The 25,220-nt window shown below is 39.2% G+C and overlaps 1 protein-coding gene across 3 annotated transcripts in view; it reads left to right on the top strand.

Annotated features, from left to right (window-relative positions):
* DCHS2 (dachsous cadherin-related 2) overlaps positions 1-25,220 on the top strand; it is a 236,933-nt gene that overhangs the window by 99,893 nt on the left and 111,820 nt on the right. For all 3 annotated transcript variants that reach the window (XM_043513268.1, XM_038400391.2, XM_043513269.1), the window contains exons 2-3: positions 9,593-9,784; positions 20,763-20,994. In XM_043513268.1, coding sequence (XP_043369203.1) covers positions 9,593-9,784; positions 20,763-20,994 — 424 coding nt within the window. The remainder of the gene's footprint in view (positions 1-9,592; positions 9,785-20,762; positions 20,995-25,220) is intronic.

The raw sequence follows: 25,220 nt of genomic DNA, 5'->3' as shown, positions 1-25,220 counted from the left end.
TGTTTCCTTGTATCCCCTGTCTTTCTGTATCCATCTACTGTCTCTTGTTTTATACATACATTACAAGCTGTTTGGGGCAGTGGTCATCTTTTTGTTCTGTGTTTGTACAACACTTAACACAGTGAGGTCATGGCACGTGACAGGGGCTCCAAGGAAATACAAACAACAACAATTAACAGTTATCTTTAGGAAAAATCAGAATGATAAACTTTCACTACTAACAATTGGTTAGCCTCTTCAAGATATCACACTGAAAAACAACTAGAAACATACATTAAAACACCCCCAGAAAGCTGTGATATCTTTGAGATGTTTAAGTTCTCGGAATGGGGAGTGGAGGACAATGGCAGCAAGCTTTGAGGATCATGAAAGTCAGTTCTGAATTCAGTGGTATTATATTGTGGCTGAATTTGACCCAAAATATTGTTCGGGGGAAATTCTTACACCATGAAAAAATTGACTCAACAATTTTTCTTGATTCCTGTTTGCTTAAGATAAGCAGTGACTATTCAGTAAGTCATTTGGCTAAACAGCCTGCTGGAGTATTTCTACGAAGTGTCCATTTTTAATTCTGTGCTCTAAAAGTCATAAAATCATTTGTAGGACCATGGAGTGAAAATCCTTACTGCTAAAAGGCTTGTGTAAGCGTTATGCACCACTTAAGTCCCATTTAAGCCCTGTTTCCAGAGCTTAAGTAGGACTTAAGTAGTGTATGGTCCTAATGCTGGTCCTCTGCAAAGGAGTGAATTTCACTCTATCTTAATAGGTTCACACCTGTTTATGGAGAATGTCTCCTCTGCTGGATTTCTGCATACACACTATTAGTTTATGAATAAATATTCATGTATAACTCCTTTTCTGCAAATTCAAGTATTTACTCTGCTTTTCAAAATAGATATTGTGGCTACGAAAATAAGAGTTTGGACTAGTGTCATTTTGAAAAATAACCATTCTAAAAAGGAACATTTCTCTCAAATTACATCTGTTATGGTTGAAAACATTGTAGATCTGAGGGTTGATTTAATTCCCTGTAACTTTGGCTATTCCTAAATTCATACCCTGGCACTCTGTCAGAGCAAACTAAATTACTCATTGTTAGAGGATAACTTCTTCAAAACTGATGCTGTTCACATCTTAAAAATACAGATGCAGATCCACAGCTGGTGTGAATTCTCATTGATCTGGTGAGCTGAATGAAGCTATATTAATTAGTACCAACTGAGGACCTGCCACCTGGACTCTCTCATAACAGCTGTTCTCTCAAATGCAGTCTTTTCTTTCTTAGCATAATATTTAGAAAAAGCAGTTTCACAGCTCCTGGGGGTATTGTCTAGTCTCCAGACTTCACAGTCCTTTTTGACCTTCCAGTTCTTCAAAGCCTTCCCCAGGAGGCCCTTTCTCCCTGAAGCTATGTGACCAATCCAGTAAGCCCCATCCCAGTTCCTTCATTGATCCTGCATCCTAGTTATATCTCTTTGGCTGAGAGACAGGAAACCTTATAAGCTGTTACCTGTAGGGCACGTGACCAGGAGCAAGTATGTGATCTGACACGTCAGCTCCCTTTTTAAAGGGCCCAAGGACTATAACAGGCACACTGGGATGTGTGCATGTGCCCCAAGGACCACTGCCCTGTTACAGCTAGGCTTTTGTTATAGTGTTTTCTCCCTTGCCTGCCCACCCTGTAAGATTCCAACCTACGTCCTTTATAGCTCCCTTTGACTCCCTCCTTTCAATATTCAAACTGTGACATCATATTGGTAATTGATTTTTCCAGAGTTTACTTTCCTTTAATTCATTGGGCCTTTTCTGCTTATATTTTTATTTATTTTATTTGTACTGTCAACAGTGTGTAAAGCATTTTATAGACAGGTAAGAAAATTATTTTCTTCTGAAGAGCTTGCAAACACAGAAGGGGAGAGAAGACTATAAAAGCAGCATGACAGAATGGAGAAGTTTAGCAGGCATCTTTTCAGTTCCATAATTTTTGTTGCACTGTAAATTTTTTGATAGGAAATGCTTGTAGTCATCTAGTTTCTGATTCCCGAGTTTATACTTCTTAATCTCATGCATTCTTTTAATTCAGCATATCCAAAACGTATCCAGTTAAATAATAAGAATACCACTTTCAACCTAATTATCATCTGCTTTCTCTGGAATCCAATATCACATTCAGCCTATCTCTCAGAGCAGAGATGGGTGATACAACAACAAACTCATTTGACTCCCACATCTGAGGACTATAAGTCTTTTCAGCATTATCCCTTCCATAATACTGTGAACATTCAACACTCTTGATCAATCCACTGTGAAAATTCTTTCTGCTGCCTTCATTTCCTCTTGTTTTGACTGCTGTCATTCACTTTCTTGCTGTTTTCCAGCACCCCAACTCTTAAATTACTATAATCTACAATAATGGCAGCACCGCAACACTCTTGTAAACTGTAGTGTTTTGGATCACTGCTATAATGTGTTTATATTTCCAAAACATGTAATGCCTTGTCTCTTGTCATCTGTATCTCAATATGTGAATGTTAGCCTGTCCTCATTAGCTTCCTGCCTCTAACAGTAGTACAAAATCTCTCTCCCATAGGTCAAGAATTTCCATAGAATGGTTCCATTCAACCTCATCTGTGTTTTCCAGCTAATTTGTATTCTTCTGTATTGCAAGTTTTTAAATTTTTCTTCCCCTTTCACTTCAGAGTAAGAGTGCCTCATACTAAGGAGCATCAGTCCCTTTGGCAAATTATAGAGTGGTGTTGGACAGAAAAGTGACTTTTATAAAACTATGCTGGCTGTAACACAGGACCTGAGTCAGAAAGGAAAAGAGCAACAGGAAACTGAGTGAATACTGAAGAACTTGAGGGGTAAAAGTCATATCTTCTTACCCATGCAACTGCAGTTATTGAAATCAGAGGCACTCAAATGACCAAGGTCAAACATGATTAGGCCTTCAGATTTGTATTGCTTTGTTTTAAAGCATTTTTATTTAAATACTTCATTCATTATTCCTTTGCATGTACCATAAAAAGCTAAGAACTGCATAATGTGCAGGAAGGAAAACAAGTTGCTGACTGTAATGGGCTAACCTTCTAACAATATCCTCTAATTTTGCACCCATAATTAATCTTCTACAGTCAATTTTGGGCATACATTATAGCATTTAGAACTTTAACTATCTGCAGACTCAGCCAGATAGAGCTACATCTTAATGTAGACACCAGCAATAGGTTGCAGGCACAAAAATAATATTTTTTGTTTGTTTTTAAACATAGCCGAAACTAGTTAATGTGGTGGTGATAACAGAGAAATACTATAATAGCATCCAACTCTGATTTAAAAAATAATAGAAATATCAAATTAAAGGGTAGGTAAAATATCAAATGTTCCAGACTAGGGATGTAAAATATTAAACGGTTAACCAATAAGTATTGGTCTTACTGTTAATATTTTGTAGTTAACATTTAAAACAGATTGGCAGCAGCTCTGGACCCCGACCCCCACACTGTGCAGGGCTGGGCAGTAGCCCCGGACTCCAACCCCAGACCCTGACCCCCGTCATGTTAACAAGTAAATGGTTAACCAATATAATTTTAATAGTTTAAATGGGTACTTTTTAAAATGATATTTATGCCAGACTTGTGTAATGCACAGCTGTAAATCATTTTTAGTGCCAAATCCTTGTTCTATTGAGGTCAGTGGGAGTTTTGCCTTTAACTTAAATGGAATGAGGCTTTGATCCTTGGTTGGGAATTGCACTGTGTCCTGTACTACAGCTGTGGAATGCAAACTACAAGGAAATGAAAGGAGAATGAATTGTTTTATAATCGCATGATCACTGGCAAATCTTTATGAATGAATTTTCTAAAATCAGTATCAGACACTCCAGTATGTTGGTGTTCATTACTGTCACCTGCTGACTTGCAGAAATGGTGGCTAATTACCATAATGGTGCATCAGAATATTTAGTGCAAATCTAAATGGTAAGAGGTCCCTCCTCTAAAATAGAGCAAATATTGAACATCCCAGTGATCTTTCAAAGGGTTAAGAGATCAACCTGAAAAAATCCAGAAAGTAAAAAAAAAGTGGAAACTTTATGAATTAATATATACTCCTTTTTAAGTCTTCTGACGTTTTCAGATTTTGATGGAAGTGACTGGCCTAATCTGTTTTTGACCATTTTTATTTGCACTCTACTTCCTCCAGTTCTTTCCTTTTCAGCCTCACATATGTCTAAGCTCCTTTTGGGTACTAATGATTTTAAAGGATAAAGATTACAGTGTGTGAGACTACAGATAGCAGAGGAGTAAGGACTGCTAATTATGAGCCACATGTGATAATGGGTAGTCGTGTAAATAAACAATTGACCTAAAAGCAGATCTCTTTCCTTTGTTTTTTCTATATATGTAAAAACACATGTACATGCATGTGCATGAACACATAGGCACTCATACTAGCAGAGAAAAGAGAGGTCTCAGTAACCTTAAAAAGTCAGATTTTCCTTCCATTTCACCTAAATTCAATCCCAATTCACCATTCTCAAACCAAATTATTCTTTGGAAGGAAAAGATAGGCTTGTGGTTAAAACACTGACTTGAGACTTGGGAGATCTATGTTCAATTCCAAGCTCATTTCTAGATATTCTGTGTAACCTTGGACAAGTTTATAATGGAACCCCAACTTTAGTTGGCAACTCTAGGTATTACTGTAGCACAAATAACAATCCTACAGCAAAAGGATCTGATATCATAAATGCAGGGGTTAGCCCTAGATAAAGAACTAAACAGAAAGAAAAACAGAACTGAAGGAGAAATCTTTCTTTAGAACACCTCTAATAATAGCAAAATCCAACAGGCAAAATGGTTCCATTATCATACATTTCTTTTGTTATAAATCCTCTCCCCCCGCCCTCGGCAGTTTGCTCCAGTGTGAAAAGTTTTCATTTAATTTTACATATGTTATAAAATAATCCAACGAGATGCTAAGAAATGTATAACTAGCTAGTGAGATTAAGGCAATAAAAATGAAGATGTAATGAACCTGACTTTTCTATTTATAAAAAAAAAATATTTATTACATCCACCAGTTGTCTCAAGAAACAGTTTGCCACTTTTTAGTGTTCAACCAAGCATTGACACAGCAATAGTTTCATAGTTTTTGACATAGTGCTAATGTAGAAACATTTATGCTTCAGACTAAATTGTATGGGCTAAATTTATCAGCGTTGTATGGTTAATGTTCATTACAAAGTAGTATCTTCCTTTTTATGTTAAAAGAAGAACTTTAATATCTGGCATATTCAGATATGTTTGAAAACTTAAAAACATTTGAGAAGTACATGAATTTCATATTTTTCTTGCCACATTGCAAATTACCGAATACATTATGTTAAAAAAACAATGGTTTCTACCTCATAGCGTGTAATGTTCAGTAAAATACTCTAAAATCAAGTTGGTTGTAGTGAAGGTATGTTACATCAACTGCACAAGCACACAAATCAGGCTGCTTCTTTTCAGACTTCTGGAAACATCTTGTTCAAATTGGGCATGCTCAGAGGCTTAACCTCTTCAGAGTTGCTCCCATACTGGAAACATGCTACCTGTTCTATGTAGCCCATCACACTTTTTTGCTTGTAGTGTGGTAGTGGAGTTCTAATACTAGAATTTTTGACGTTAATTTCCAAAAGTAATTTCCAAAGCAATAGACAGTTCAACAGTAGAGAATAAATGGTTATACCATAACCTCAGTGTTCTGACACCATTGCAGGATTGCACAGAAAGCAACACATAGCTGACAGAATGCTTATTACTGACACAGATATCAATAGCAGCAGAGGAAATGCAAAAATATTAGCCAAGTACATTCTGATACTTTTTCCCCCTGAAATTTCTTCATGTGTGAAACATTTTTAAGTTTCTCTTTATTAACCTTTATAAAGTTTTGTAGTATAACATGTTCCTAGTTTACTGTAGGCTTTAACTCCTCATTAAAAGTCTAATCCTAATTAGAGAGACTGGGATAGATAATTTAGTGACATATGCAACAAAATGTACTAAAATGGGAAACGAATCACAATAGTATAGCATTTCCCCAAGGTCTAATTACATAAAGTACTGTCACAGTGTGCGTCACCAACCGCCAGACTGGTGCCGCCTCCTGGTTGTTCTGGGATTAGCTCAGGGCCAACACCTCCATCTGCACCTTGTCACTTCTTCTCTAAAGTTCGCCTGCAACCCCTTCTGCAGCATCAGGAACCATCGTGTCCTCTTCGTGGGTCAGCCCTCCGGCCACGTCACTGTCCGTGTTCCCCCCTTCCAGGGGAGTTTAGCTCCTAGTCCAGCCACTTCCCCACTGGCGACTGCCGTGAGTTGCCCTGCCAGTTCCCCAGGGGCAAGTGTAGGGGACCCGGTCCGCCCACTGCTCCAGGTCCCAGCCCAGGGACCCTGTAGATAGCAACCTCCTGCTGCATCCCTCTGCATCTACTATTGCTGCGTTTCCTTAGGCCACTTCCCCTCAATCACAGCACCCTCCTCAGTCACAGCAGCCCATCTAGAGTTCCATCTCTTCTCCCTGGGTTTCTGTCTGCACTGCCCTGTCCAAGGCGCTATAGGGTTGCACTCTATTCCAGACACAGACTTCCCTCCTTAGGCTCCAGGAAGCTACTGACCCTGCTCTGCCATGAGGCTCTTTTTATATGGCCCTGCTGATCTACTTTTCACAGTCCCTCTCCTATTGCTTGCTTTTCGCACAGCCTCCCTAGGGCTCTATTAACCCCTTACTGCCCAGTGTGGGGCAGATACCTCATCACAAGTACACATTCAGATTAATGAAATTCTGAATTCCATTTGTGATAGAGTAATCTGATGACTCCAAGATAAAGTTATGCTTGGACTGCTGTAGTGATAATGGGGGTGGGAGGGAAGAAAGGACATTGCCAACAATAAAGTGGCAGAGCTCTGTATTTCTGCTTGGGGCATTGTCCATCGTAACACCCTGATCGCTTGAAACAATTTAGGTGATATGTTGTATTTTGTCAGCAGTGTGTTAAGTGGTAAGTAATAATGATATTAATGTAGTGGCTGGTTGATATTGTTAACACAAATACTGAAATCTATTGGAGAGAAATTAAAGATGTAGATTCTGTTGAAGAAAACGCATGGTAAAGTTGGGCCTCTACCTTGAGTCAATTATATATCTAGCTGCCAAAGTCTTTCACTTGAACAGAAATTTACATAATCTTTCTAATTTAAGAGAGCTGCAAATATTTTAATATATTTGAGATGTTGGCATGTGGCTGGCATCCAGCTCCTCTCCTGAAAATAAGTACAGAGCTGAATTCCAAGATAAAGGAGATAAAACCTTTTTTGTGAGGTGTAAAAGGAAAAGGAGTACTTGTGGCACCTTAGAGACTAACAAATTTATTTGAGCATAAGCTTTCGTGAACTTTTTTGAAGGTTTTTAACCATCAGAGGAGTGAAGTTTTGGAATAACCTTCCAAGGGAAGCAGTGGGGGCAAAAGATCTATCTGGTTTTAAGATTCTACTCGATAAGTTTATGGAGGAGATGGTATGATGGGATAATGGGATTTTGGTAAGTAATTGATCTTTAAATATTCAGGGTAAATAGGCCAAATCCCCTGAGATGGGATATTAGATGGATGGGATCTGAGTTACTATAGAAAATTCTTTCCTGGGTATCTGGCTGGTGAATCTTGCCCATATGCTCAGGGTTTAGCTGATTGCCATATTTGGGGCCGGGAAGGAAATTTCCTCCAGGGCAGATTGGAGAGGCCCTGGAGGTTTTTCGCCTTCCTCTGTAGCATGGGGCATGGTTGACTTGAGGGAGGCTTCTCTGCTCCTTGAAGTCTTTGAACCATGATTTAAGGACTTCAATAGCTCAGACATGGGTGAGGTTTTTCATAGGAGTGGGTGGGTGAGATTCTGTGGCCTGCGCTGTGCAGGAGGTCGGACTAAATGATCAGAATGGTCCCTTCTGACCTTAGTATCTATGCATCTATGTGAGCTACAGCTCACTTCATTGGATGCATTCAGTGGAGGTGTATAGCTTGTTAGGTGTATAGCTCCGGGCCAAATCCTGCTTGCCTTATTCACGTAGGATTAAATTAACTCCTCTCCAGAGGCTAGCACAAAGCCTATGCATCACTTAGGTTTGGGATGGCCATTTGCACACGATTCAGAGTAGCAGCCGTGTTAGTCTGTATTCGCAAAAAGAAAAGGAGTACTTGTGGCACCTTAGAGACTAACAAATTTATTAGAGCATAAGCTTCCGTGAGCTTGAACTTGAACTTGAACTTGAAGTGAGCTGTAGCTCACGGAAGCTTATGCTCTAATAAATTTGTTAGTCTCTAAGGTGCCACAAGTACTCCTTTTCTATTTGCACACGAGTAAATTTCACCCATGGATTTTAAGACATTGAATGATGCAGGCAGAATTTGCACCTCTATGCAAAACTACCTCCAAAACCTCACAAGCTTCATCTCAGGAAAAACTATTTACTTCTTGGTTTCAGAAGGGTATAGCTCTGAAGGAAGCATTTTTGTGAGATATTAATCTACAGAATTTGGTTTCAGATTTACAGCAGAGTGGTTTTAAGTGATGAAGGCAAAGTGTTGCTGTCCTGGTAAGATCTACTTACTGTAATGTGAAATGAAATTCTAGTTATGTTCTGTTCAGCATTCCTAACCATCTGCAAGACAGCACCAGTGAGGGAATTTAGCTTGTGGCAAGAATTTTTCCAGTGACTTTGCCAGTGGATGTCTTTTTATCATGCAGGTGCAGATAGACAAGTTTAGTTCAGTTAGTAGGACTCTTGCCTTTAACTAGGAGATCATGGATTAAAACCTACTCCTTAAAAAGAAAAGGAGTACTTGTGGCACCTTAGAGACTAACAAATTTTACTCCTCTTCTTTTTGTGGATGCAGACTAACACAGCTGCTACTCTGAAACCTACTCTTTGCACTCCTGTATTGTTAGCTAGGCCATCCTTCAAATGAGATGTTAAATAGAAGGCACAGTAGATAATGTTCTGGCCAGCATTCCCCTTCTCAGTAATACAGTTCTACAGCTGAACTCTTGTTGGCTTTAAGGCCCTGTCTTTATGGGTATTTTAATCATGTTAGTTCAATTGAGTTAGCTTAACACAATTGAAGAACTTCTTCAAGACACAGGCTAACACTTTTAAAGTCATATTGGTTAGCCTTGGTTTAGCCTCTGAGCTTAAAACATGGCAAGCTAATGTGGCTTCACAGATGGTAGCTGATGTCTTGAATAGGCTTTTCAGTTGTAGTAAGCCACTTGATTGAGTTGACACACATGAAGAACACATCCCTTTTGCTTGTCAAAATAAGGTGTAATAGATCTTTTATTTACCTATGCAATACGTGCACTACCACGATCTAACTCATTGTTTTGAAAAGTGCATTGGGATACCTTAAGTATTAGAGCCAATATATTAAATAAACACACTTTTAAAAAACAGTAATAAAGACTTTGGCATCAAATATCTATAATAATTGAAATATTATTATGTAATAATAGTTATCTAGTTTCATTTTGTTTTTATTGCTTCCCTGCAGGCCAAGGCAACAGATGCAGATGCAGGCCAGTTTGGTCATATCGACTATTTACTTTATGATGGATTCCATAACTATGAAAAATCTAAAGCATTCTGGATAGATCCACATACAGGACACATCTGTGTGTGTCAAGACATTGACAGGGAAGAGGATCCAGCCACTTACGATCTCTTAGTGAAAGCTACAGATGGGGTAAGTTTCACCCTGAAATATTACTCGACTTGTAAGCATGTTTTGTATTTTGAGCACAAATATAAAGTTTTAACAAGGGAGGGAAGTTTTTAATATGTTTATATGGAAGTTGAGAGGACCAGCCTACAGTCTCTGTAGACTACGCTGGATGCTTGCAGGCTTTGCTGGCTGGGATATATGGAACATATGCCTCAAGAACATCTGTTGAAGGCTGTGCTCTGTGGCCAACTCAAGAACTGCCCATGATGCAGAGGAAGGCCAAAGTTCCAATACAGCAACAAGGCCAAGCAGGGTCTCAAGAAATTCAGCATTCCCACTGACAACTTGAAGACAGAACCCACAACTGCTTAGTCTGGAGAAGCTGGGTCAAGGTTGGTACAGTCATCGCTGAGAGCCATCAGATAGCCCAGACTGAGGCCCACAGGTGAGCCAGGAAGCAGTGTATGTTCCAACCACCATCTGGCGAGTGGATCTGTAGCAACTGTGGAAAGGTCTGCCATTCTCACACTGGTCTCTTCTCCCACACTGCTGTCAAGCACCATTTACGGACTGACTCTTCATGTTTCCTTTCATCTGTCAAGATGCTGGTTGGCCATGAATGTGGAAGTTGCAGAAATTTTAATTGGAAATAATGTATTACCCCTAAGGAAATAAAAACATTCTTGAACTAAATCAGAGAATAATAGAAAGTTATTAAAGTTTATGTGTAAATCATATTTTATCTTGCTTCAGATATGAAAATACATATATGTGTATTCAGTATCAAGATTAGATATATTAATAATGGATACTTGATCTGGATGAGAGCATTGGCAGTCTTAAGAGTGTCTCACATTTCCCTTTCATTTGGCTCAGAAGATTTGGGTTTTGCCAAAACTCTGTGATTTTTCAAATAAAAATATAGTAGAAGAGGCTCGGATGGAAATGTTATATGTGTATTCTGATCAGATTAATGCCCCAGTGATAAATTTTAAATCAGAATCATGAGAAAACTTTAGGCACGCCAAAACTATAGACTCTTTCATTTTTGGATCAGTCTGTGATTTATCTTCTTTCAGGGAAATCTGATTTTTCAGAGGTTCTGAGCATTTTATTGACTTGACTTTTAATTGTGGGAGCTCAGTGCTTTTAAAAATCAGATCCTAGGTTCCTCAAGTTGGCACCTAATATCCGTGTCCACTTTTCAAATGTGCTTTAGTATATATCAGAGCTGGTACTGAGTCACCTTCCATGTCCACTGCTGAGTTACTGTAGCATGCACCTCCCCTGGGCCCCTTAGAGTGTGTCTTCATTGTGGAAAAAAAAAAAAGAAGGGGGTGGGGGATGTGCTTAACTCATGATAGCTAAACTGTACTAATTAACGTCAGTTAAAATAGCAATGAAGATACCCTAAATCAAGATGCTATTCTGGGTTATGTCTACACTGCAGCTTGGAGGTGTGATTCCCAGCTCAGGTAGACAGACTTATGCTAGCTCAGCTCAAGCTAGTGTGCTAAACATAGATGTATGGACACTGCAGCACTGATAGTGGCTCGGGTCAGGTTAGGTGCCTGACTCCAAGCCTGCCCAGCTGACTAGGTCTGAGCTTCAATGGCTAGTCCAAGCTGCTGCCTGTGCCACAACATCCACATTGCTTGAGCTGAGCTAATGAGTCTGCCTGCCTGCTCAGTGAATCACACCATCACACCTCCCAGCTGCAGAGTAGACATACCCTTAAAGTGTTGGGGAGCCTGAGATTGAACTGCAGCTGCTAATGTGAATTAAAAGCCAAGTTGCTGTGTCTTAACCGCAATTTTAACCTGAGTTAACAACCTGAGTTAAGAACAAACTCTCCCCCCCTCCCCCCCGGTGAAAACGTAGCCTTAGTGCTTATTTTCAATGCTTGGGCAGGCACATGAGTGATAGATGTTAGCTGTGGAGTTATCTGTGGAAGAGGGATTTGGCAAAAGAAGAAAGAAATAAATGGAAAAAGATGGGAGAAAAATGAAGGGTCATTGGTAGTGACAAAGGGAGGGAGGGAAGGAAGGAAGGAAGAAAGAAACTGAGAAGGTTAAATAGACAATGAAGAGGAGGAGGAGAGTGAATTTTCCAGGTGGTACACAGCTTATTTTACAAATGAAATGGTGCAGTAGAACTATGAGTTTCTTTCACCCTGTTTGTTTCTTCTCTGTGACTTGATTTTTGAGCCTGGCTGCCTTTTTTTTTTTATATTTGCCTTTTTAGAAGCAGCAATGGGGAAAAAAAGAACTGCTCAGAAGTGACCACAGGGAGACAAGTGTAAAAATTGCCTCTGTTAAATTGATATTGTGACCAGAATGCTAGTGGGGAGCCAGCTGTGGTCACTCAGGGTGAACTGCAAAGAATGGGGCACACAATCCCCATAAAGCTGGTGTATATTCCAATACCTAGATTTACCAAGCCAGCATAAAATAGCTTCTTTATTACTCATTAGTTACTTAGAAGTCCAAACAAGACAGTTCCCTTAAAGTGATCCAGCCTCAGTCCTCCATCCAGGTACCCACATTAAATATGATGAAAATTTCTGTAAATCTTATTTCATCATATAAAAGAAAAGGTTCTACCAATCCCAGAGGATTGGACACATTACCTCCCAGGTTAACGAATATTTCATATCTTACCCAAATACACTCTACAGCCAAATTTTATTAACTAAACTAAATTGTATTAAAAACGAGAGAGAGATAAGGTTAAAAGATCAATATACATACAGGCATGAGTTCAATTCATTTAGGTGCAGATTCATAGCAGAGATGGTGAGCTTTGTAGTTGCAGAGTTCCTTTAGAATTCAGTTCATAGGTTATAGTCCAATGTCCGAATATCATATTCAGGGTATACCAGCATAACTAGGACCTCAGTCTTGCGACTCAAACTTGCCCTGAAGAAGCTTAAGCAGATCTGAGATGACAGAATCAGGACCCAAGGATCTTTTATACAATTTCATGTCTTTTGACAAGTTGGAATTCCTCAGGGAACAAAAGGTAATTAGGATGACTTTGAAGGAGGTCTATCACTGGTACTTAGCTATACAAATTAACATAAGGTCATTTGCTTGTTCTTCCACCATTCACAGTACATTCCAAAGAGAGATGAATACAGAGATATTCCGTGTTTACAATTCATTTACATGATAGGATGTTCTTTTGACCTCTGAATTATTAGAATACAGCATAGACAGGGAACTGTTGATTACATTTCAGAGTAGCAGCTGTGTGAGTCTGTATTCACAAAAATAAAAGAAGTGCTTGTGGCACCTTAGAGACTAATATTGTACACCTTACTCATACATATGTAAATACACAAAAACACAAACATTATCTCCCTACATCTTTTGAGGGTTATTTATTTTGCAGGATGTTTAACCCTTTCTAGCCATGCATCACAGATAGTCATGAGTAAAGCTGGGTGAAATTTTTCAGCTAAATTTTTTTCTCCAAAAAATGTACATTTGGGTTGGTTGATTTCATGAATTTGTGTCCATTTTAGGAAATTGTTTCAGTTGATACAAACATTCAGAAAACTAATCACTTTAATTTTTCAGGCTAGATTCACAATGGGATTTAGGTGCCATTTATAAAGCTGAGGATGATATGGTGGCGACCTTCTTATAGCCCGGTGGTTAGGGCTCTCATCTGGGAGACCTAAATTCTTGTCTGTACTGAAACAGGGATTTGAACCCAGGTCTTCCTCTCTTCCCAGGTGAATTCCCTAAGCACCACACTATTGGCTATTTTGGGATGAATCACTCTCAACATCTCCAATTGAAACTGTTCCACCTTTTCATAGAGAGAGAGTATGAGAATGGCCCTGTAGCGCAGTAGTTGGGGCACTCACCTGAGAGGAGGGACACCAGTGTGCCAGTGAATAATTATTTATAGAAAGTGAAAGAATCCCCAATCCCGGTGCCATATAGCCTGGTGGTTAGAGCACACCTGAGAGAGAGGAAGACTTTGGTTCAACTCCTGCTCCAGAATGGGGATTGAAGCTGGGTGTCTCGCATCCAAAAGTGTCCCAAACATTAGGTAAAAGGGAATCTAGCTCTTCATTTCCTTTTATTAAACAAAAGGTGGAAAATACCTGAAATTGAAATTGAAATGAAATGTTTCATTTTGGGTCAAATGAAGCATTTAGTTTGACCCAAAACAAAATTTTGCTGATTATTTTGATTTGCTCAATATTTTGAAAACTGTTCTGGTTTGACCTGAACTGATTTAAAAAATAAATAAATTCAGAACTGCTAATGAACTGAAAAGTAAGTTATTAAGCCAGCTCTACTTACGAAACCTAATCCTTCTGTCATGAAAGCTAGTGACAGAACTCTCATTGATATCAGTGGGGGCAAGATTGGGTACAGTATTACTGTAAGTTGAAGAACAGCAAAGAAATCCAACAAATGTTACACACAATCTCTTCTAATTTGCTAAGTCATTGAACTTACATATTTAAACATTTCAGTACAAAAGTTAAGTCATACATGTGACACGTACCTCATTTTGAGAAATGCCTCTCATTTTAGTCCCTAAGTTATCTACATGTTTGGTATTCCCCCCCACACTTTTATTATCGAAAATTACTTACATCAGAATTGTTGTAAGTAAGGTTATAGAAAGGAATGAATCCCACAGCACCTGCATGAATAATTTTTGTGTTGTTCATTTTGGGGTCTTTGTCGCACATGATCCTCCATAACAGACCTTTGCAGATTGAGAGCTATGTGTGCAGTAACATCAATTCTCTCATACATCACATAGTGTATATCCTTAGGTATACATTAAGAGTCAGACTGTACCAGTAAACCATAACTCTAAATACAGCTGTGGTATATAGCCACAACTTCCTAGGAAAGCTCCAGGAGGTATTGTGTTTTAATGAGAAACTGTCTCCTGGAGTTTTTGTGGATAGCTGATGCTGTGGTACCACTTAAGCATGCAGCACATTTTCCCCTCCGTAGCCAGCCCATTTGTGGCTAGTGGTGGCGCTGCCTCCTCCCTTTCCCTTTTGTGGTTGCTTTTGCCTCTGGGTGCTAGTTAAAAAAGCAGCAGTATCCTCCAGAGACCACAGACTTGTGATTGTGGCTGATCCCTGTGTGGGAGGAAAGCAAAAAAGGGAGAAAAGCACATCAACCCTCCTCTCACATGAGCCTGCACAAGGCTCAGCCACAGTTTGGCTCTAAATAGTTAAACAAGTGATTAGAAATAATACATTTGTGTAATGTGGACAAGTTAATGATATTAGGAGAGCCTTAATTTAGTGGATTTCCTGTTCTTTCTGTGCTTAAAATGCAATGTTAAAGTTATAGTTCTCTTTCCACCTGCAAATCTCCATTTTTTTAGGTGTGTTTGAGTTACTAGTGAACTAAAAACATCTTGAACTGCTGCAAGACTATAATGATTTTCATTCTCAAATAACACAAAAACAGGTGAAGGCATTTCCCTCAGGAAACCTTCCAAAATTTTTCAGCTGTAGGTTGAGACCAGGCATGAAAAATGTCAATCTCAATGGTAAGTTTTTCAGAAAGAGAATATGAAAAACAAGAATTTTAATGAAAGGTCTAACATAGTCTTAAAGGTAACCAAGAAAGGGGAATAAAATTGTATGCCCTTTTTTTGCTTTTTAAAGATATGAGAATAAGGCCTGATATGTTTTAATGTACTTGTTTGGTTTTCCTTTGTTTATCATTTACAATAAGAATGCAATGCAATAAGAAATTCCATGTTTTGTTTTCCCTGGGTTGGTTGGAGGTTTGTTTATACCCCCAGTGGTACACCTAGCAATACATATTGTTGTACAATGAGGCATTAAAATAAACTCAGCTGCATGTATGAAACAATATCCAGTTTTTAAAAAGTGTGTATATGTTTTTAGTGTTGTACAGTTACACTCTGATCAAGATGCATAGTCCCATCCTTTTGTGTGATCTCTTGCGTTATTTACATGATGTCCAACAGTTTGGTGTTCTACTTCATCCAAACAAACAGTGGTCCATACGGTTGCTAGAGGATACCTACCATAGTATTAGAAAATTTAATTGTAGGGGTGCTGAGATAGAATCATTCTCTATCTGCACTACTAATGTACTTATCGCTGTAGTGCTTAGGCAGCCGTTATAAAACTGAAAATCTTACGACTTCTGTGTAAAGGAGATACAGATTATTCTTTTAAAGTACATTAAAAAGTTTATTAAATTAAGAAACACATTCTTTCCACATCTTTATTTGTTTAGTTCCAATTTAATTGGTTTTGTCTTCCCGTTCCGTTTGAACACTTGTTCCTCTGAAAGATTGAAAAGACTAGCCCTTTTGCCTGTATTTTAAAAACAGTTTCAAAATCAAATCTATTCTGCAGAAATTGCATTTGCAGGGAGTCAAAGACAAAGCATTTTAACTACGGTGCTTTTCAAGAAATCACTTCTAATTACACATGTAAACACATCTGCTGAATATGAAGGTGCAGTTACATAACTGATTTTGATGAAAACTGAGTTGTATGCTTAGAGATGATTACCCCTCTAGTCCACTCAGAATGGTTTGTTTTCTTATTTATGCAGATGAAATTGTAAATTCTTTGCTATTATGTGCAATCTTTTGAAAATTAGAAGTAAATGCAATTGACAGTTTTTACAAATGTAAATCTTAAGGAAGAAAGAGAATGAGCACCATATATGGTGCATGTTCTGACCTTATTGTCAGGGAACACTTGATACATAACATTATAAAGAACAATGTTGATACTATCCATTTATCCAGGAATTTTAGAAATATGTGTTGTTTGCTTAATTGCATAAAATGGCTTGTAAGGTATATTGTTACCTGGTAGCACCTTTGACATACTGTGGGATAAATATGTACCCTTGACAATTTTTAAATCAGATCATTTTTAATAATCTGTGGCTTATCCCACCACTGATTGCTCAGGCCAAATTGCCATTCCTGAAATGAGGATTCCAATGGGAGCTTTATCTCAGAAAGGAGTAGAGGATTAGACCTCAAAATTATCAAATTCATAAGATATTGGTAAACATTATAAAACATATGTCATTTACCTGATAAACTAAAATGGATCTAAACTGGGTGATAATAACATGTCTAAGTATCATATATAAAAAAGGAGTCATTTAGCTAATAAAATTCTATTACATAATGGAAATGTCTATGAAAGCCCTTAAAATAATATTGGCTATGTATTGACTGGTCAATTTTTAATCAACACCAAAAGCAGTTGGATCAGTTCAACATTTAAAACTTTCCCAGTGCTTCTTGGTATTTAGATGTATTCTGATGAAAGTGTGATGATACTGCTGAAACTCAAAATGGCTTTCCTACTATGTGTTATGTATAGAGAGAGACTTATGCTTGTTGTCTCTTTCTTGTGTTTTAGCAGATACATGTAACTGCTACCAATATTCTTCTCTTTTTTTTAGTTAAAGCAGTTACTGTAATACGCAAAGTACCCAATTCAGCACTCCTTTCTCAGGCAAAATTCCCATTGAAGTTAAAGCTTTTGAAATTAGTGGCTAATTCTGTTCCTTCCTTGCCCTACTACAGCATTACAACTTAAAAACTTCATAAACATATTTAAAAGAAAATAAAATCTGTGTTTAAGTCCTGAGAACCTATATATAACCTTACAGTTTGGAACAACATTTTAGTGGAATCTTGTATCCCAGCACGTTGGAGGCTATAATTGAAATCCTGTCAGATTCTTATGCAGTCTTACAATGTAAACAAAAAAAATGCAGCTGTTCTACATAACATCATAGGTATTTGTTAAGCAGTAGAATCTCTTCTGTCAAGAAAGTAGTATTATTTATATTTGAAAAATGGTTCGAGAGGTTTATAGTTAGCTTCATGTTTTTACACAGATTGGATGTTGCTAGGGAAAAGAAAGTCTCCAGTTACGGTAATTTCAGCTCTATAGCAGTATATCATGTTCATTGTTTGTTCCACAAGTAACAAAATTTCAGAATCACAACAATGTGACTTGTACCCAACTTTATTGCCATTCCATCTATCAGCACAATTGTAGTTAAAAGGTTATTTAAACATTTGAGAGACGTAATGTTATATGAGCAATGTTTCTAGAATACAAAGGCAAAATGAACAACAGTGTTCTACTGTTGCTTGAAATATGTTTTAACAAATGTAATTTTCTTTCAACAATGGGCATGCTTTAAATCCGTCTTCATTTCCTGGATAATCAACTGTCATGCTTGTCTCTAAATAAAGGAGCATATTAATGTGGTTAGAAATAGCAGCCGTTTGTTCCCGGTCACTAGGGGTCTTTCTCAAAAATTAGCACTGCCAAGATAACCTTAAAGAAATTCTACTGTATTAAAACAAGAAGGGTTGCATGTCATCCATTGTACTGGGTGATAACAATAGTAGAGCCTCTCTTCACTTGTGTCTAATGGATATGCTTCAGGGTCAGGAAAAGGAGGCACTGGCTCTTCAACAACAGTGGTTAGCACAAGAACAGAGAGGAATGAGGGAGACCAGCCATTACATGCCCCTATCTCATGACCCACCCTTCTAAAAATATTCAGAATGGACCTCCCCCTAAAAAAGATTTTACAGTCTAACTCCTTAAAATGAACTTCTTAGATTGGAGAGTGAAATGTCTGCATTTTTCCTTAGCAGTCAAGAACACAGATTGGGTCAAGTGATTTAAAATTAATCCCCATAATACTTTGCTGTTTTTAAACTCCTCCCACCTTTGCCCCCTTTCCCATATTTTTCCTTCCTTCTCATCCCACCCCTTAAAAAAAAAAAAAAAAAGAAAACCCGACAGCACCAAATGCGTGAGGGATAAGGATTTCATTTTCAACCTAATCTCCACCTGTGGACTAAACTCTTTTAACTTTGCTTGTGGGTTCACGATTCAGTTTATTGTAAGAATACTGCTACTCTGAAACCTGCAAATAAGTAATTTTTCATTACTTTACTTAATTTTCCTCATACATTTAAACTAAGGTTCCTCACAACAGTGTCATGACGTTGTCAGCCGCAGGCTATAGACTATGTGAAAAAATATGGAAAAATGAAAACCTTAGTGAGAAAATGTACAGATGTTTACAGATGTTGATGGATTTATTTATTGTATCTCAGCAATTCAGTACAAGTCTATAGAGTCAACAGACCAAAGATCGAATGCAGTTTTTTTGAGCTTGCTACTGCACTGTAGTGCAAATCCCAAATGCAGAACTCTGCCTGAGTAACTGGACTACACTCTGGACAGTTTTGTGAAGGCCAAAAATTTTTTCTCGATAAATGAGGCACACAGTGGTGCATGCAGAAATATACGTCTAAGTTGCACCAGTGGTTCCTGTGGCATCATGCATAAATTCAGAATTGCTAAATATAGCTTGCCCTTTGTTCATGCCAGTATCCAATTTTTGTGTGTGCAATCTCTATAATTACTTACTCAACTTACATGTAAACATTTTTTGCGCATAACTCTTTGAAAATCAAACTCTGTATCCATAGATTCTCTTCTTCCATCCGTGTTGTAATGTACTGTCAAGGGCATGTGCAGAAATCTGTATATCCCATCATTCCACTGCCACACAATTGGCTTCTTGCTACAGAACTGTGCTACAGAATCTCAGCTTTGTTAAAATTAAGTTTTAGCCTTTATGGCTGTAGAAAGAACCTTGAAAATGTGAGCCAAAGCTAAACTGATACAGTAGTGCTTTCCTACATCTTTAGGAAGTCTAAAACAAAAGTGCTGAGAGGTGAATGACTGTGCATCTCAGTCACGGCTCTATGGCCTCCATGATTCTGCAGCTACAGAATTCATTTTTTTCCAAGATGGCACAAAATTCAATTTTTTTGCTATGGAATTTACCATATTGCCATTTTTCTGTAGTTCTGCCTTGCTCAGACTGGCCTGCAGCTGCTGCTTTCTCTTCAGCCTTCCCCACAAGATCGAGTTAATAACCAGTGCATGCTCCCTGTATTGTTCCATGGAGCCAGTGCAAGAGTTTGGCTTCTAGCCAGGGTGTGTGAGAGGCAGAAGTGTAAGCCAAGTGGAGAATAGCATAGCAGCCCAGTCTTGAGGAGCTGGGGAGATGAGTTAGTGACGACAGCTGCAAGGCTCACCATCCCACTCCCTCACCCCCCCCCCCACCAGATGCACAGGGACAAAAGGAGGGCCAAGGTCCAGGATGTGGGATCAGGCTTCCGGGAAAGCCTAGCAAAAAAACTATGCTCAAAAATAATTGTCTATTATTTGAAAATATTCACTGATGTAAAATTATGAGCCATGGTTGTGTGTATTTGTGTGGGAAATGGGAATGGATAGTATTTCATGTCGATAGATTAAATTAATGTTGCCATGGAAGTTAGGAAATGAAATATAGAGGTTGCTCCTGCAGAATTTGATCCCATTGTGCCTCTGAGTACCCAAGGGTGGGTGGGTGTGTATGTATGTGTGTGTGCTGGATGGATTGTCAGCACTACCTGAAAGTGTGTTTCCCTTTAGAAGCTAGTCTGTAGAGGAAATGGGCCCTAATGCTAATACAACTAGTGGAGATTCTCTTTTCGTTCAAGTGCTAGAGGCATTTGTTCTTGAAGAAAAAGGGCCTGACCTTTATCTGTGAAGCCACAGAAAGTGTAATAGGTGATGACTGTGAAATCCTGTGTGCCAAGATGTACAAGGGATTTACATGGATAATTCTTGTTAAACAAGAGTTTTTATACTTAAACCTCATGTTCCTTCATGGGAGAACAGATCCCTTTGTGTACTGCAGTAGCTAGCACAGTGGAGCTGCATTAAAGATACTGTTAACTCCCTAAACTCAATTTTCTGGCTTTTACAGGTGCCCTTTAAATAGTTACTTTTAACAAATGTTTTTGTTCAATTTAATTGTAGATTGTTTTATATTCTAGCAATGCGTTGAGGCATGTATTTGTTTAACTGTAACTGACTTTGATTTTTACTTTGTTCTGGTTTATTCAACAGGGTGGGCTAAGTGCCCAAGCTTTTGTTCGTATTGAGATAGAGGACATTAACGATAATCAACCTATTTTCGACCCAGCCAGCTATGTGACAAGCATCAGTAGTCATACGCACCCAGGAACAGAGATCATCAATGTCATTGCCACAGACAGGGATTCGGGGATATATGGAGTTGTGACATATGAGCTGGTTCCAGGAGAGTTTTCTTCCCTTTTCACAGTGGATACTTCTTCAGGTACAGTATGTGTGTGTGATACAGAAATTTATAAGACACACCATGTCACACTTTTTCTTTGAAACTTGGTTTCTTTGTTTAGAATCAAGTCATAAAATCAAAACTTACGCCGTGTGGCATATGTGCAAGATATTTTCTTTGTTTTTTGTTTTAGTTTTTTGTGAGCAAATGTTCAATGACCTTTGCATCTACTGGAATAAATAGAGCTCTAGAATGTATGTCACACAAAGTGGAATGAGAAGCAACTGATGTTATTTCTCTAGCATTTTAAATTGGAAACTAGAGCATTTTGGGCATGCATTAGTTGTGCACTAATTACTTTATACAGTATGTTAATGCTTAGAATGCTAAAAACTTATCCTGAGTGCTTTTTATTGAGGGACAGTTAGTCTCTCTCCTCCTCACCAACAACCTCCTCTTCTAGACTTTTGCTCCCTCCAGGACTTCTATCAAATAAGACCCTTCCTTATAACCTTTCAGGGTGTGCCACAACAAATTTCTCAGCATGCTGGCAGTCTCATGCTACCCACCAGTCTCTCTCACCTCTAGTTCTACGTCTCTGCTTGACTCCACTGTCAGCTTCATGAGTATCCTTTCCTGCTCCTTATTTACTTGGGAAGGGATAGCTCAGTGGTTTGAGCATGGCCTGCTAAACCCAGGGTTGTGAGTTCAATCCTTGAGGGGGCCATTTAGGGATCTGGGGCAAAAAAAATTGGGGATTGTGCCTGCTTTGAGCAGGGGGTTGTGTTGCTGCTAGCAGGCTGGCTTACAGGACAACTGACACAGTTGCTGGTAAAAAGCACTTTATTTCCCTTCCCACAGCAATATATATACAGCACTTGTTTATTCCTTTTCTGTTGTTTATCACCCAATGTTCTCATCATTCTTATCTTTGGGTTCCATTATCTTGTGGTGGTAAAGACTCTCAGGTGCTGCTTATCTCATTAGTCCTTAGTTCAGCCAAAGTTTAGTCCTCAGTCCAGCCAAAATCTTCTGGCCTTGTCCTTCAACTTGCCACCCGCAGCCCCGCCTCTTGTACTGTTATTTTTCATTACTTGGCACACATTTCTAAAACATCTGATACTCAGCATTTCCCACATCTCCCCCTTTTTGTTTAAAAGCAGCTTGAATCATCCGTGACATTCCCCAACGCATACATTGAACTATATATGGACCACACAAACAAATTATATCAATACAGATACCAATTAATAAAAGAGTGTGCTATAATGATGTTATTCATATTTTGTTCTAATTTTGCAAGTAACTCATGAACAGAGTGAGAATGATCTGACAAATTAACACAACACATAGCCTCAAAATCTTCACATCCGTGTCCATGTGCTAATAACAAAAATTCACTCGCAGCACTATTATATAAAACTGCATGGCAAATGCTATCTACATCGATTAATAACTCAGTTAATATTTCAAAAATTAGATTAAACTGTTTAATACTCCAACACACTAATTTCTCTAAATTAAAAGCATTTTCCATAATAGCAACACCAGGGATGCTTAAGCAATAGAAAATCAATTGCAGCTCGATTATCTAAAATGGCATCTCTTAATTCCTGTTGTTCCATACTTAAAAGAGCAATTGCCTGTAATATAGCATTAAGCGCTTTAACAGCAAAACAAGCTAATGCATTCAAAGTTTGCACCATCTAATAAGTTGCAAAGCCAGGAATGCCTGCAACAGCATTCAGCAAAGCCAAATATTCTGAGTGACTATATAAGGTAACATCGGCGGAACACGTATTTTGCAGGGCCGTGCTTCGCCGATTTCGCTGCTGATTCTTTTCGGGCAACAAAAGGGTCATTTGGCTAAGACAGCACAAGGTATTATGACTTAGATTGGCGGGAATATAACTAAAGGTTCGTTCGCCGCAGGTAAAAAACCAACCAGACGGCAAAATAATATGTCCATAATTAAAAGAAACATTAACCGCATTAGTACAATTCAAAAGGGGGGCACTTACGGTTTGGCAGCCCATGGGTACCTTTGCACGTGTGCAATTAACCACTCGCGCACACGTTACATTATCTGCCCCGGCTGGGTACGGGGTATGTAAAGATAGGGCCCCAGGGAGCAAGGAGTAATTGGCGGGGCCCCAATTTGCCATATTCGAATACTGTGAAGACAAATTGGCATAAGCTGCAAGCATGGTGTGACTGCCAATTTCTTCGGGATGATGACATATGGGCACAAGACAAGTGCCCAGTAGTTCCCCGGCTGCCACAGAATCAGACAAACAAAAGTGTGTGACATTGGCTATCAATGCTAGACGTTCCCATAGGTTATACGTCATTCGCACGCGTAGGGGTACAAGGAGTCCCCCCTGTAACCCAAGCAATACCACTATAACAATATTGATAACCCACATCCTCATTCTGGAAATAAACAGGATATGGCCACAAGCACAACCTCCTCTGATGCTTCCCCTCCAAGCGCAGGATCTTGTTCTCCAGGCGCCGGGTGCAAGGGCGAGCAAGCCACGGCCACACCCACTTAGCAGGTATCCACCGAGGACCTTCATCAAGGGAGACACAAGCATGACCCCGTCCCCAGGTTAGCAATTGTGCTGTCCCCTTCCATTGTTGAGAGGCATAATCAAACCATTTCACCTTAGGTTTCTTCTGCTCATGTTCTATCCCAATACTTCCTAGATGTCTTTGCATTGGAACATGATTGTTATCAGCACTACTAGGTTGCAACCAATTAAGGACATATACCGCTTTAGCTAATCGCCCAGCTGGTGTCTGAACTACTGCATCCTGTCCAGTTTCTGCCTGCTTATCCAACATTCCTTTCAAAGTACCATGAGATCGTTCAATAATGGCCTGGTCTGTCGAATTGCCTGGCACTCCTGTTTTGTGTATTATCCCCTACATTTGCAAAAAGGTTGCGGTGCGCCTGGCCACATACCCAGCTCCATTATCTGTTTTTATCGATCGGGGCACCCCTAATGCAGCAAAACATGCCTGCCAATGTTTTATCACTTCCTTACTGCCCGTGGACACGTGGGGTGTAGCCCAGATAACTCCAGAGAAGGTGTCTACTGACACATGGATGTATTTCTGCTTTCCGAATTGGTTATATTGGGTGACATCTGACTGCCATAATATTAAAGCCTCTAGACCTCGGGGATTAACCCCGGCGGGAAAGGTGGGTGTCAACCTATTACATTCTGAGCAAGAGGCTACAATACTTTGGGTTTGGGATATAGGTAGAGAGAATTGTTGCGCTAGGGCTTTCGCTGATTGATGGAAAAATCCATGAGACAGGCGAGCTTGCTCAAACCGACTGGGTACTACTACAGATCCCACCAGTGCATCTGCCTGATCGTTGCCCGTGCTTAAGTATCTAGGCAGGCCAGTATGGCTCCTGATATGGCCTACAAAGTATGGATACTTTCTTTCATTGAGTCGATGCCAAAGGCGCAAGAATATCTGTTGCAATGCTGGATTATGAACCTTTCCCAGCATAGCTCTCTCCAACCTGTTTACTAACCCCACGGCATATTTAGAATCGTTCATCACATTGAGCGATTCTTGGTTCCAGTGATCAAATGCCAAAAGTATAGCTAGGAGTTCTAATATCTGTACCGACCCCTCGCTAATAACCTTCTTATGGGCCCAAGTATGTCCATCCCACCAGACTACCCCTGCTCTCCCTGATCGCCCAGCCGCATCAGTAAATACTGTTATTCCTGTCACTGGATTCTCCTGTCTTATAAGGTGTTTTTCCAACTGCAACGGGGAAGAAAACAGGCGGTGGGGAGGGTAATGACAACTCAATTGTCCCTGATAATTTGCTAGGGCAACAGCAAACACGGTGTCATACTTCAACAGATGTGTAATCATCGTTTTTGAAAATGGCAACAAAATCTGATGCGGATCAATTCCTGTCATTACGGTTACTCTTTTCCGCGCTTGCACTATTAGCATGGCTATTGCTTCAATTCTGGAAGTTACCGTACGCACATTTTTACACGGTGGAAATATCCATTCCAAACTGACTAGGGGGTCTTTATCCCTAGTATCCCACTGAAATAATAGCGCTTCCAATACTGCATCTAGGCTAAAGACCGCTACCACGAAGGGTAAGTTTTCCCGATATCTCCTGGAATAACCCTCCCCCACCTTCTGTCCTATTCGTTGTAATGCTTGCTTCTGTAGTACCGACAGTTGTCGTTTATCTCCAGGGTCTCTCCCCCCTTCTA

Source organism: Dermochelys coriacea, chromosome 4 (genome assembly GCF_009764565.3).
Source record: "Dermochelys coriacea isolate rDerCor1 chromosome 4, rDerCor1.pri.v4, whole genome shotgun sequence".
Classification (NCBI taxonomy): Eukaryota; Metazoa; Chordata; order Testudines; family Dermochelyidae; genus Dermochelys; species Dermochelys coriacea.
This window is presented reverse-complemented; position numbering and strand designations above follow the sequence as displayed.